The sequence below is a fragment of the Arvicola amphibius genome, chromosome 7 (assembly GCF_903992535.2).
Source record: "Arvicola amphibius chromosome 7, mArvAmp1.2, whole genome shotgun sequence".
NCBI lineage: Eukaryota > Metazoa > Chordata > Mammalia > Rodentia > Cricetidae > Arvicola > Arvicola amphibius.
In genome coordinates, this window is record NC_052053.1 from 112398735 (window position 1) to 112413754 (window position 15020).

At 37.0% G+C, this 15020-nt stretch overlaps 1 protein-coding gene across 2 annotated transcripts in view; it reads right to left on the reverse strand.

Moving 5' to 3' along the window:
* The window catches only part of Togaram1 (TOG array regulator of axonemal microtubules 1), a 63454-nt gene that overhangs the window by 34461 nt on the left and 13973 nt on the right, over positions 1–15020 (reverse strand). For both annotated transcript variants that reach the window (XM_038337551.1, XM_038337550.1), the window contains exons 2-7: positions 10960–11116; positions 9251–9385; positions 7327–7623; positions 5566–5828; positions 4655–4893; positions 1327–1424 (exon numbers count right to left, since the gene is read on the reverse strand). In XM_038337551.1, coding sequence (XP_038193479.1) covers positions 1327–1424; positions 4655–4893; positions 5566–5828; positions 7327–7623; positions 9251–9385; positions 10960–11116 — 1189 coding nt within the window. The remainder of the gene's footprint in view (positions 1–1326; positions 1425–4654; positions 4894–5565; positions 5829–7326; positions 7624–9250; positions 9386–10959; positions 11117–15020) is intronic.

Consider the following 15020-nt stretch of genomic DNA (forward strand, 5'->3'; position numbering starts at 1 on the left):
AAATAAAAATTCCTATTCAATATATTTGCATCACTGCCCATTTTCATACCTAGCTACATTACAAACCAGCAAGAATATACTTCATTTTTAAATAATGCAACACTTAGGGCTGGAGAGATGGCTCAGAGGTTAGGAGTTCTGAGTGCTTTTCCAAAGGACTCGGGTTCCCAGCACATGGCAGCTCACAATTGTTTTTAACTCCAGTTCCAGGGGATCCAACACTCTCACACAGACATATATGCAGGCAAAACACCAATGCACATAAAATAAAAATAATCATTAATAGTACAATACTTTAATGAAAACAAAATAGTTGGAAAAGTGCTAGCTACTGGAAGCTGGGCTAGGAAAACAGTAGACAAAGGTTTTGGCTAAGTTCAAGTTTAAAGAAGTATCTCTTCTAAGTGCTTATACATACATGCGCCTAACTTAGATCCCCAGTACCACATAAGACTGCCATGGTGGTTTTATACCACATAAGACACTAACTCTTGTGAGATAAGAGTAGGAGAAACAGATGTTCAAGGTCATCCTTACTTACACAGCAAGTCAAGACCACCTGGCTGCATGAGCCCTTCTCTCAAAAAAATAAAACTAAAACCTCATTTTAAATTATAATAGCCTTACAGAAGGAACTGATACTCTTAAAAATCAGGAAATTCAGTGTTATTTACAGTAACCGTTGTAAAACTCTATGAAGAAACATTCTCTAGACACAGCTGTGGGAAAGGCATGTTGTCTTTAGCATTTTTATACCATTTCTGTATTTAACTTTGTTCTTGTCCACGTAAACAAATAATAGCTAGCTAGTCTTAGGTAATCGTACCTAGATAACATACATACTTCTTTACTTGTCCACTGTGATACCCAATGTTCTCAGACTATGTTATATATCAGAATTACTGTGAGCTCTCAAAATGGTGACAGTCAGATTTCAATGCACTGCAATTAAATAAAAATATCTTTTTTTTTTCTTCTGGTTTTTCCGAGATAGGGTTTTTCTGTGTAACTCTGGCTGTCCTCGAACTCACAGAGATCCGCCTGCTTCTGCCTCATGAGTTCTGGGATTAAAGGCATATAACACTGCCACACAGCTAAATAAAAATATTTCGTGGAGGAGCCTGGGAAATCAATGACTGAGTCAAGTAAACATATTTCTTTCAAAACTAGAGCCATACTCACTCTCATTAGAATAGCTTTTTAATGAGTTATGGTTAATGGCAAATTGGTAAGCATAAAACCTAAATCTAAAATGCATTTTCTATCACTTTTTATATTACAAATCAACCATATTCTTAAGAAAGCATATTTATAAAAACAAGATACCTGCACTAGGAGTCTGTTCAGCAGCATGGGAGATTTTCTTTGCAGAACAAAGTCTTGTTGAACAAGTTTTTGATCCAAATGTTGGAAAGATGTCTGACCTAATGAAATAAAGTAAATTGAATAAACATTTACAATTCAGAACTGTGTGACACTTAAATCACTCATTGTACATTCTTTTCACTAACACATTAGGATACTATATAAGCCAGAAAACAAGAATGAAAAATTATGACTAAAAATCTTTTGTTGTTGCTTCTGGGGTTGTTTTGCTTTGACTTTGAGACTAGTCTCATTATGTAGTCTTGGCTGTAGTAGAACCCATTATGGAGACTCACAGAGATCCGTTTGTCTCTGCCTCCCAAGTGAGGGAATCAATTTTGTATACCACCAAGCCTAGGAAGCAGATCTAAGTTATCTCCTAAAACACTACACACATGCAATCTATTGTTACACAGACAGAAACAGACAAGACTGTGTTATCAACAGGAGCAACAGTTGAGTTTGTAAATGCCACTTTCTTAAAACTATTTTTTGCTCTACCATCTAGATATTATGAAGGCCCACGGGCCTTGTTTAACAAAGAAAGCAAGCTTTCACCATTAAAGGATATTAAATCCTAAAGCACAGAAACCCAGTAAATATTATGAGTGACAGACATTTTACAAAGCAACACAATTTAGCAGCTAGCTACCATGTATAATTTCCAATGTCCTTAGTAAAAAATGAGATTTAACTAATTTTTTTAATATTTACTTTGTATATGCAAAAGTGTATGTGTATATGTGTGTAAGTAATATGTGTGCAGCAGTGTGCAAGAGAAGGTCAGGAATCGTTTCTTTCCTTCTACCATGAGGGTCCTGGAGCTCAAATGCGGGTCATCAGGCTTGGGGGTAAAGCACCTTTGCCCAGAGAACCATTTTGATGGCTCATTTTGAAGCTCTGGAAAGAGCCATTTCTCTAGACTACTAGAAATGTACAATCATACTGAGCATATTTTAGTTGGATGAAAGAAAAATCTTCATTCGAGATGGCCGTTTTCAACAGTTTCACTTTCAGCTCACTGAGAGATGACTTGTCTCAGGAGGTATTAATGTTCTTTATCCATGACTCTTGAGGCAAGAAACAAGCTGGTTAAGAATAACTATTATAAGCCGGGCGGTGGTGGCGCACGCCTTTAATCCCAGCACTCGGGAGGCAGAGGCAGGCGGATCTCTGTGAGTTCGAGGCCAGCCTGGTCTACAAGAGCTAGTTCCAGGACAGGCTCTAAAAAAGCTGCAGAGAAACCCTGTCTCGAAAAACCAAAAAAAAAAAGAAAAAAAAAAGAATAACTATTATAGACCTGGGAAGCTGAGGCAGGAGAATCCCAAGGGTAAGGCCATCTTAAACTATATAGCAGACTAGAAAACATGGCTAAGCCATTAAACGAGAAAACCACAAAAGGGCTGCAGATGCAGTCAGTAATGCCGTGCTTGTCTGGCATCTGCAAGGCCGCGTTCAATCCTCAGATCACTGACATTCCCCCAGGAGAATGTATTCCAAAGCAGTGAAACTCATGGTAGAAATCTTAAATTCATAAAAGGTAATGGGTCAATTCCCATCTTAAAGAGTTCAATACTTAGGGGCAAGAGAGATGACTCATCAGTTAAGAGCACTGGCTGCTCTTCCGGAGGAACTAGTTCAATTCCCAGCACCCACATGGCAGCTCACAACTGTCTGTAACTCCAGTTCCAGGAGATCTGACATCACCATTCACCCACCAATTTGCATAAAATAAATTTAAATAAATTATTAAAAGGCATTCAATACTTGAAGAAAATAACTCTGAGACAAAAGGAGAAATACATAATTCTAAATGTTACAAATACAAAATGAACTTCTCTTCCCAACTGGCTTCAAATTTTTAACATTGTGTTGCAACTGAAGGAGTTACAATTCAAAATTTCACCTTTATCAAAGAAGGACATTAGGTTTAATAGGGAATATATATATTACATGTGTAATGTTCATTGTAAGCTGTTTCTTTGTTAAGGTCATTCTAGGTCAATTATGTAAATATATTCCAATATTCTATCGAGAAAGCAACAATTAAGGCATTTCCAGAGATGAAATGTTTCCAAGTATAAGTTATGATTTAAGTTAAAAATGTGAAGGAGAAAACCATAAAAGACAAACTCCTAAAATGGAACATAAAAATTCAGTTAAATTCTATAATTGCTGAAATAAAACATCACCTCTCCTTTAATTAGGCAGTCTTCACCTCCATTTATGAGAGGTTTATTAAATTCATTAAATTGAAGATAATTTTAAAAATGTACTTCTGATAGCTCTATATTAACAAGGATCCAAATAAAGCCAAAGGGAAACAAAACAAAAAAGGTTTCACATCAAATTTTAGCAAGAATAAGCAACAGTCATAACTTTTACATCACCAATGGGAGTATAAAATTACACCACTATTTAGAGAAGCTATTCAGCAATTATTTAACTATATATCGATCTACCCATACAATGGCAACTCTACTATGGACTTTCAGTCCCAAATAAAGGGAAAATTACTTCAAAATGTACATGGTCACAGAAATGTCCAGAGTCCAGGAGGAGGTGACTTTTTCAGAGCAGAGGCTTTCTGGGAAGTTGGTGTGAGAAAGACAGGACTTGAATCCCAGCAGTACTATGTAGGCAAGCCCTCTCCTCACAAGGATACCTGAGCTACCAGTATGGAGTGCCAAGATTTATGAAGTTATAGCAATAAGATATTAGAAATAATGTGGTAATAGCTGGGAAGAGCTTACTCATGAACTAGAGTCAATTCGTGATGAGTTAAAATTAAAAAAAAAAAAAAAAACCACAATGGGCCAAAAAGCAAATGATCTAGAAAAGCTAAGGGACAAAGAGTATTAGAGCAAATGCTAGGAAAACAACTGGCATTTGATACAAGGCCCATGATAATTAGGAGCTAAGTTACTGGGACAGTCACACTCCCTTTCTATCCCTATTCCACTAGAGGTAAATAAGGCAGGTGTATGTGTAAACTGCCACACTGTATCTTAAAGCTATTTAAACTCTTTGTTTCATTTTTAACAGGGTCTTAATATATAGGTCTACCTTGCTGCACCTTGCTAAATAGACCACACTATACTCAAACACACATAGATCTGCCTGCCTCTGCCTTCCCAGTGCTAGGATTAAAGGTGTGCACCACCATACCTGCTGTATTTAAACACTTTAAGAACTAAACATTAAATGGCTTTAAGTCTTTTCCAGATACAGTGGTTAAGGTCTAGATCACAATTATAGGTGACTATTAACATGTCAGAAAATAAAGTACATTATTCTCTTCCCCTGGGGAGTTGTAGAAAGAGAAGAGGTCAACGATTCTTGGCTGTAAACTCCACTTTCACTATAAGAGCTGATGTTTGGAGAGGACGATCGGGACGGGGAGTCCATGGTCAGCTCAAGCTTCATTGCAGAGTCGGGACTGTCAATATCAGAAGTGCTGCTGCTGCCACTCAGCTTTGCTCTTTTCTTAGCTGCACTGTTACGAAGGGACCTAAGAGAGCTCTGCATCTAAGAAAAGGAAAGAAAACAACTCATAAGGTTAAATTCATATATGTATAAAAGAAAGAGGTATCCTTAGATTTTTTTTGAACTCCATTAACTTTGCCAAGCTAGCCAATCATCAGTTGGTACAAACAAAATGGATACTAATATGTGCACAGAGTAAAAACTAGATTTATTGCTTGGCTAATAAACAACCTACTAGGCAGTGAGTTGTTATGAAGACAACTCCCCCTATTACTTACTAACCATGACATTTTTGGTAAACAGCAATGACAGAATATTGTATAAATTCAATTAATATTGAATCAGTGACTCTCAAAATAGAAATCACAGATTATAAGTGAGAGAAACTAATCAGCTCTATAGCTCCTTACATTCTGGAGATGTAACAGGAGTAAGCCATTTTGTAGACTATGAAATTCTCCTAAAATCTGCAAGGGTAATGGATCTCTAAAAAGTCAAAGAACTTCTAAACTGAGCTACAAGTGAGTTATATTACCAGACCTCAAACTAAATTATTTTTATACGTAAGAAAAACTTACATATAAAAAGTACCATTTTCCCTCATGCAGCAAATATGTATGTGTGTGTGTGTGTGTCTGTGTGTGTATAAAAATACTGATATATATCAGAATATTAAGCGGGTTTTTAATGATTAAAAATGATATGGGTTCTCACCTCTTCTTGATCCAGATCTTTATCCCTGAAATTCAATTCTGAAAGATCAATTGTAAGACTATTTTTTTCACTTTTCCAAATATCATCAGGCTGTTTCTTTTTGTGTCCCACTGTGCTTAAGTCAGCTTTATCAGGCAAAAGGCTTATTCCTCTTGGTATGGGAGGGACAGGCTTAGTCCCATTTAGGCCTCTTCGGGAAGAAGGTGATCTCACCAAGGCAGGTGTAAGTTGAACTGGAGTATTTTTTTCTTGAAAATTTTCTCCTATATGAAAAATATGTATTTTATTTTCTCTTATTTTTCAGAGGAAGTAAGTTTTAGTCATAAGTATTTAGAATATAGTATTTTTAATTAAAAAGTACATTATCTGTTGTGAAATATTTGTACACTGTGTGAAAATGTATTGCTTTGACTGGTATAATAAAAAGCTGAACAGCCAATAGCTAGGAAGCAGGTATAGGCGGGACTTCTGGGCAGAGCAAGCTCTGGGAAAAAGAAAGGTAGAATCACCAGCCAGAGTGGAGAGAAAACAGTAGGTGCAAGATAGGAGAGAGGTAATGCCACTTGGCAGAACATATATTAATATAAATGGGTTAATTTAGGTTATAAGAGCTAGTTGAGACAGCCTAAACTACAGGCTGGCAGTTCCAACAAGAAAGTACTACTATGATTATCTTATATTAGAAACAGACTATTATGTAAAATAAGATGAAACAAAGCATCAATGTTCCCTAATAAATATAGCAAAAACAAGCATATGAAATCCCGGCCTATTACATAAAAATACTATGAACTAAGTTGCATTTTCAGTCATCATGACTAATATTTGCTAATGATAAAAATCTAAAATAAGCCAGGAAGCCTATATTTTTGGTTTGCTGTAACTCTAAAAGCAGTACTTCAGGGATTGGTGCGTGTGAAGCAGCATTGGCCACTGGGGAGAACAAGCCGAGCACACACACTCACATTTGAGATTCTTGGAACAAAATCAGCACTTCACACATAGCAAGGGCAATGGCTCTACCACTGTGTTATGCCCACAGACCGAAGTCTTGGTTTTCAATAGGATATTTGATCTCATAGGAAAAACAAAGAAATTAGTAACCGGATGTGAAGGATCAGTGAGAGGAAAATGTTGCGATGAAATAGGCTGAGTATGAAAGCATCGAGCTTATGGTTATAAACTGAACTCTAGTTGTGTGGGTATCTCCAAAGGAGAATATGTTAGATTACAGGCTGAGGACAGGAAAGCATGTAGGATATATAAGAAACACCTTTTAATAGTCTCATTTGGAAACTGGGTTTGTCCGATTCCTAATATCATGATTTTATATGAGTAGCATATTATTAAGAGGTAATATTTCAGCAAATAACAAAATTGTTTTACAATAATTTTAGCAAATAATAAACATTTAATGAATATAAAATACATGAATATATATTACAGTAAAATATAAATGATACTTTTATTGTAATGATAAAAATTTGCCAGTAGGCCCTTAAGCAATATGTTCCTTTCTACTATAAAGCATTATTATTTTCTGAGTTCTGAAAAAGCATCTTAAAGTGGCAGGATAAGTCAAGAAATGGTCATTTCAAATAAATTTTAGTTATTTACAAATATATTGTTAAATACTTTCTGAAATATTTGTAGGTCAAAAGAAAATACAATTAGCCAGGTTTTAAAATCTAACATTATATATTAACTTCAAAGCATGAATTCAAACATAAATAAAGCACCAATCTTTGCCATCATTCCTACCTGTAGGGTCAGATGATTTCTGATTGACAAGTTTTTTCTGTGGACTTGGCTTTGATAGTCCTTCAAAGCTTTTAAGAGGCCAAGAATTTGAGAAACTAATGGAATTATCTTGAGATTTCTTTGGAGATACGGAAAGAGGAGATGTGTGCTTCGGACTAGCTCGAGGAGATGAGAGGGGATAGGATGGAAGGATAAAGGGTCCTGGGCTTGCACTTGAACCAGAGTATGAAGAAGTTCGTTCTGTTTGACTACCAAACGTTTGCTGAGTCTTATTGCCAAAATTTAGGCTACCATATACTGTAACAAAACAAACAGAATACGTTATTTACAGCTACACACAGGCTCAGAGTTCAAAGGCTCCTCCCTTTTTACATTCAGACTCCCTCACACAGCATTTATGACTTTGTGTGGTGTCAGGAATACAAATAATTTTGAGCACTAACACTTCATACCTTTGAATCCAAAGCTTTCTTATCCTACTAAAAAATTCTGTATTTGTAAAGTTATTTTCTTCTTGTAATTTTATAAAATTGTATCTATGTAAGCATATTTATTTCAAGTACATACATTAAGAGAATTTTTAGTGAATTATTCATTATAATTTTGATGGAGATATTCTGTATCAACGCATACTTGAGCATTTGTCTACTGTATCTTTTCCGCACCTTATCTTCCCCCAACTTACTTTTGATGCCTTTTAAATAGTGACTTTTAAAAAGTGTGTGACATTTAGTATTTACCATTGGGTCTTTCTCTACAGTGGAGCTGTATTCTCTCCCTGTAATCTCCCCCCCACAGCCCCACACACTCTAAACGGCACTTCAGAGGGAAGAGCCCTCGATTGCATTGATTTATTTCCTTAGTGCAGGCACATGTCTGGTCCTCAGCTGCTCTGGGTTCCACAGCAATGTGGCAGTCACACAGAGGAATCGCCCCTCTCTTTGTCAACACTAGCACTACAGGTGCCCTGTCCTGGGTCTGGCATTTATGTGGGGGCTAGAGACTGCGAGCAAAGATCCTTATGCTGGCAAGGCAAGTACCTCCACACCTGGGTCATTTTTCCAGTCCATCACTATCATTTAAATGGTAAGTTTTTCTTATTTATGTTGGTAGCAGTTATTAATAAGTCTGATTTAATTCTATCATCTTGTCTTTCGGCTCTATTTTTGTCCCATCTTTTGTTTGTTGTGAAGTTGCCTTCAAACTCACTACACAGTCTATGCTGGCACTGAATTTCCTAATCCTCCTAACTCCACCTTCCTAGTGCTGGAATTAAAGGCATGCGAAAAACAGGCACAGCTTTTTGTTTATTTGTTTGTTTTTTTTAAATAATTGTTCGTGGGATGGAACCCAGAGTTTGTCTTAGGCAAGCAGTGTTATAATAAGGTACCAAATTTCACAACTACTTGTTAGCAAACAAGCCGTGTATACCCTTGTATATATGTATGTATGTGTGTGTGTGTATGTATAAATATATAATAGACTTTTATATCTCTACATTTATTCTCCTGTTTTTGAAACAGGTGCCCACCCTGAAGCCCAGGCTGGCCCAGACTTTATGTCCTGCCTCATTCTAATTGCTTAGATCACAGGCATACGCCACCATGTTCATTTTATATCCTGTCTTATCTGAAACAACCTGTCAGAAAGTTATAGTTCCTAAAAAGACACAATGAAGCCTACTTAGCTTTAAATTTAAATAACTGCATGCACATAGTACTAATTTAATGTTATTTTCAATTCATGTTAGCCTTCATCAGTTTATAAACTTTAATTAGTCATATTTAAATCAAAATTAAAGTTTAATATTTTAGAATAACAATTATGAAAAACACCGATATTATTCAATTGTAACAAGTTTTCATTAAGATCAAACAAAGTAGTATGTGAACTAGTGTCAGAAAGCATATATATTTATAAATACCTTTATCTTGATGGCCATTGGCTGTTCCCAGGAACTGTAAGTCAGAACCCACACTGCCAGTTTTACTACCTATCTGTGACAATCCAAGTTGCCCACATTTCCCAGGAAGACTTGTCTGCTGAGTTGCAGTATTACCTTTGAAGAGAGGTAACAGCAAAAACAAAGTAAAAGTAAGTGTAATTTTATGAATATATATTTCATAAACATTGGTATAATTATATTCTGGACTTTAACTCTTATGACTAATCAGATTTCCCAGTAACAATGTTATTCTTGTCTTGCTTGCCACACACACACACACACACATACACACACACACACACACAGAAAGAGAGAGAGAGAGAGAAAAAGAAAGAGAGAGAGAGAGAGAGAGAGAGAGAGAGAGAGAGAGAGAGAGAGAGAGAGAAATAAGAGGAATTCTGCCTTGACACAGCTCAAAGAGTATTCTGGGGACAGAGGTAGAAGCAGGAAGATCTCTGTGAGTTCAAGGCCAGCCCGGTCAGTCTACATAGTGAGTTCTTCCATCTCCCCAGTGCTGGGACTGTTGGCATACGTCACCATGCCTGGATAAATACCTACTTTACACAATTAAACATCTTTTCAATTTTTCTGACAGATGTTCTTAGATTACATTTTTACTTCCACTTTCTCACTCTCTGTAAGGAATGTACCAGTAAATCATGTCAATTTTCCCTCACATGTAATCAGAATCAAATCACTTCTTACATTCACTGTTACGCTGGTTAAATCCTCTCTAAACCTTAGCCAGGGTTATGACAAGGAACTCAATCGCTTCTCCCTTCCTCCCTTTGTCTTCCTTTCACCTGTTTTAAATGTAACATCCAGAACGAGCCTGGAGGACATAAGGCACGTGACAGCACTTCTTTAAGATTCCCCCAGAATGAAGGTTACTTCATTCAGTCATCTAAGAGCTCTGGCAGCTGAGCCCTCCAGGGTCGCTGTCATTTTCAGCCATGTACTCCTTTTCGCTCCTATCACACTAGTCTGCTCTTTGTGAAGAGTTCTCCGTTCACCTTTCTCAGTTACTCTGCCCTGCAATCACGTTCTTCTTTCCTCACGTCTGCTGCTTTGCCTCAAATATCCCCCCCCTGCATATGGCTGCCTTTAATGATATAGTTTAAAATATTCCTATTCCCCCTTCCATATCACTACCTAATCTATCAAGTCTTGCATTCATTTAATATTTGCTCTCCTGCTCAACTAGAATTAAAACTTTTTTGTTTCCTTTGTTTTTGAGGCAGGGTCTCACATGTAGTCCTGGCTGGCCTGAAACTTGTAGACAAGGTCTGGCACCCACAGAGATCTGCCGGTCTCTCCTTCCCTAGTACTAGCACTAAAGGTGTGCATCACCACATCCAGCATAGAATAAAATCTTTTTTGGCTTTGTTGTGCCTTTCTTGAAAGCTATATCCCCAGCACTAAGAAAAGTACCTGGCATGTATAAATGCTCAAGAAATAGTAGAGGCTTATTAAATGACCATGGTCCTACACTATGAACAGCCCAGACCTATGATCTCATGAAACAATTGCGTCAAAGTGCCCACTTTTTAGCTAATTTTCAATGAGCACTTATTTAAAAAGACTTGCATGTTGGATTATACATAGTTTTTACAGGCCCTTAAATGGATAATGAAATTTAGGGAATCTTTAACAGTTCAACACACTTATTAACCCAAACATTTACTTACCAGCACCACACATAGGAATTGAATCTGAGTTAAAATCCCGACTACTCTGAAATAAGTTTCTTGATGACCTTTTTTTGCTAAAACACAAATCATCATTGACTGGCATTCCTTGAGATGGCTTTAATTTTGGAGATGAGATGAGGTCATGAGCTGAAAACTGAGAAAAGAGTAAGTTAGCAAATTTTTGCTAAGCCTCCTTGGTAATAAATATGACAACATAACTTAGATCCAATTACAAAACTCAGAAAAAGAAAAATATTTTTGAGTATGCAATACACTCATTCAGTATGACAGAGAGTAGTTTTCCTTCCAAGACAGAAACGCTACTTTCATTTTACTATACCTAATTCTTTCTCTAACCTTCTATAATATGTATCTGACAACCAGAGAGGAGACAAGATAGTGATGATTAAAGGATGAAAGAAAAATACGAAGGGAAAAAATGTCTGCTTAGCAGCCTAAGCTCGTCCCTATGCCACCTTCCAGCATCGGTCAACAAGCAACTGAAGATCACAGACCAAATAAACATCCCACTCTTCTCACCACGGGAAGTCAGTACTAATAGTCTTTAGCCCAAATATAACTACTACAAACGAATAGGAAAAGTGTTACCACCAGGTTCCAGTTACAACCACTCAAGAAGAGGCTAGAGGTGGACTCAGCAATGAAGCACGTGCTCACAATCATGGGGGAGGCCTGACTAGCAACAAACAAAACAGCCAAGTAAATCTCATACGCACGCACGCATGCACACACGCGCGCGCGCACACACACACACACACACACACAAACACACACGGGAGGAGGAAAGGAGGGAGGGCAGGAGAGAGTACTTGGTGGGCAGGAGAGAGTACTTGGTGGTTTCCATGTACTTTCTTATAAACACCACATGATCTATAAGTGATAAAAAGTTGTTCAAAATTCAGTATTACAATTTCTTCAATTGATCATGTGTAGTAGTAAAAGGATCAAATGTAATTAAACGAAGCCAATTACAATGAACTTCTAATTGAATATTTTAAAAAAGATACATTAAGACAAAATAGTAGGTAACTTAGTAAAGATTCTTTTTTAAAAAAAGATATATTAACAGATAAAATAGTATGTAATCGAGTAAAGATTCTCTTTATTGTTGTTCTTGCTGCTTTTGTTTTTCAAGACAGGGTTTCTCTGTAGCTTTGGAGCCTGTCCTGGAACCAGCTCTTGTAGTTGAGGCTGGCCTCGAACTCACAGAGATCTGCCTGCCTCTGCCTCACAATGCTGGGATTAAAGGTGTGAGCCACTACCGCCCAGCTCCAGTAAAGATTCTTTTACAATAATTTTTACATTAATTTCAACTTCTTTTACTCATCCTCCTCCTCATTACCTTTCCATACTCTAATACTCTTCTACATTCAGGCTGACTTTTTTTTTTTAAAGCTTCCCCATCAGAGAGAACAAGCAGTTCTCTATTCCATTAACATAATTATAATTTTCATGGTTTTTTAACAGCATTAAAAATAAAAATTTCATACAAAGAAAATTCTAGAATTTTAAAAAGAAACTACTTATTGGCAATACTCTAATATTTACACCAATAACTTTCAGGCTGTTCATGATTTTGACAAACTCTAATACCAAAGTGGCTTGTTTTGGAAGATTTGAGATCAGGTCTCATAGGCCAGGATGGGCTCAAATTCCTACATAGTCAAAGATGACCTAAATCGCTGATTTTTCTGCCTCTAACTTCCAAATGTTGACATTACAGGTAGAAGCCACCAAACCCAATTTTTGAAGCACTGGAGATTAAATTCAGAATCTCATGCATTCTAGGCAGGCACTCTACTAACCTAGCTATAAACACATTACCAAGCCTGTTATTTACTGATGGGTTTATAGAGGATGACCTCAAATTTGCCTATTAGTCCATGCTGGCTTGTAATTCACAATCTTGTTTCAATATGTGAAATTCAAGAACCATAGGAATGTGCCACCACACCTAACAGGAAGAGTTTTTCCTATTCACACAAGAATACAGTCACAGTCAGTGCTCCTCTTGCATCAGATAGGTAGTGGATTTCCAACTCAAGTCATTAGGCTTAGTGGCAAGTGCCTCTACCCGCTGAGTCACTTAGCTGGCTCCAGAATCTATGTTTTGAACAAGATCCTGAGGCAATTCATACACACATTAAAATTTGCTAACAGTAAACTAAAGCCCATCTTTTCCTTAACTTTAAAACACACACACACACACACACACACACCCCTTGCTATAGAGAAGCAAGGGAGTGTGATAGATACAATCAATAGGACATAACAAACATATATATCACATGAATGCAGGGACTAAATTTTCTGCACCTTTCATACTTAATATCTGCAGTGTTAATCACAGAGTCTATCTGCTGAGTTTAGAGTTGATTCTCCACTCTGTCCTTTATATCAGGGCTTTCTTATTCAAAAGGAAGCAGCAATAAACCCATCCTACTATGTCCTTGTAGTACTATGTTGCTTGATGTCTCTCTTAGCTGTCACACACAGAGGGAAAAGTGCTGTTGTTAGTACTGCTATAAACCCAACACCACGGGCTGGAGAAATGGCTCAGTGCACAGAGAATCTTGCTGCCAAGTCTGATGACCTGAGTTTGACTCTCACATGGAGGAAGCAGAAAACCAACTCCTTCAAGTTGTCCTCTGACCACCACATGCTCACTGTGGCATAATGTCACACATGCATAAACTAATAAATGTAATTTAAAAAAAAGAAATAAGATTAAAATGAAATAGTATTAAAAATCAAAACAAAAACAGTTCCTACCACCATCATATTGTCTGGCCATTACTAAGAAGAAAGGCATCACGACTCATTTATGTTAACTACCAGGAAGAACAGCACTGAGTGGGAGTGCTCTAAAGGGTCTATAAACTCCAGCTTGTCCTGCAACATGGTCAGAAAGACAGATGCCTGCTCAAGACGAACCACCTATGTTTCCTCAGTATTCATTTCATGCTTTTAACTTTAAATACTCTACTTCCTAGACTATATGAAAAGGCTCTTTTCCATGTCAAAATGACCTTTAAATATATAAATTTTCTATTTTGATAAAAAAAACCCACCTGGTAACTACATAATTATGATGTTAAGTCAGAATATAACAAGAAAGTTATTATCAGTTTATATGTCAAGAAAAGATAATTCACTAAGAAACTAAAAACGAAAAAGTAATTCTCTGAGTTCTAGAAATAAGACTAAAGACTAAAATTTTAAACTCTAAACTGAAAAAAACTCTGAAAAAAGATCAGTTAAACAGACTATGACATTAGATATACTACTATCCATAGCCACTGGGCTCCTACTACACATTATTTCATGTTAAAGAAAAAATGTTCATAATAAAGTACATGAAAGGCTGCACACTTGGAGGCTGGAAGTGTCTTGGTGGTTAAATGTTCTCACTGCTGTTCCAGGACCTGGATTTAGTTCCTAGCACACATATGGCAGCTCACAACCCTAAGTCCAGTTCCAGTGCTCTCTGCTTACCTCTGCAGAGGAACCACACATGCACATACATAGGCACAAGCAATACACTCAGACAAATACAACATTTTCTAAAGGGGTACACTTTCATTTATGGAAATAAGACCTGACCTTCATATATAAATTAAAACAATAACAAATAACACCTTTAATCCCAGCACTTGGGAGGCAGAGGCAGTTAGATCTCTGGAAGTTGGAGGTCAGCCTGGTCTACAAAGTAAGTTCCAGGACAGCCAGAGTTTTTTTTTTTTTTTTTTTTTTTTGTTTTTTTTTTTGTTTTTGTTTTTCAAGACAGGGTTTCCCTGTAGTTTCTAGAGCCTGTCCTGGAACTAGCTCTTGTATACCAGGCTGGCCTCGAACTCAGAGATCCGCCTGCCTCTGCCTCCCGAGTGTTGGGATTAAAGGCGTGCGCCACCACCGCCCGGCTTGACAGCCAGAGTTGTTATACAGAGAAACCCTATCTCAAAAAACAAACAACCCCAAATATTGAATACATGAAAAATCTCTTCCAACAGTGAGATTGCGAAAAAATTTAAATTTTTTTC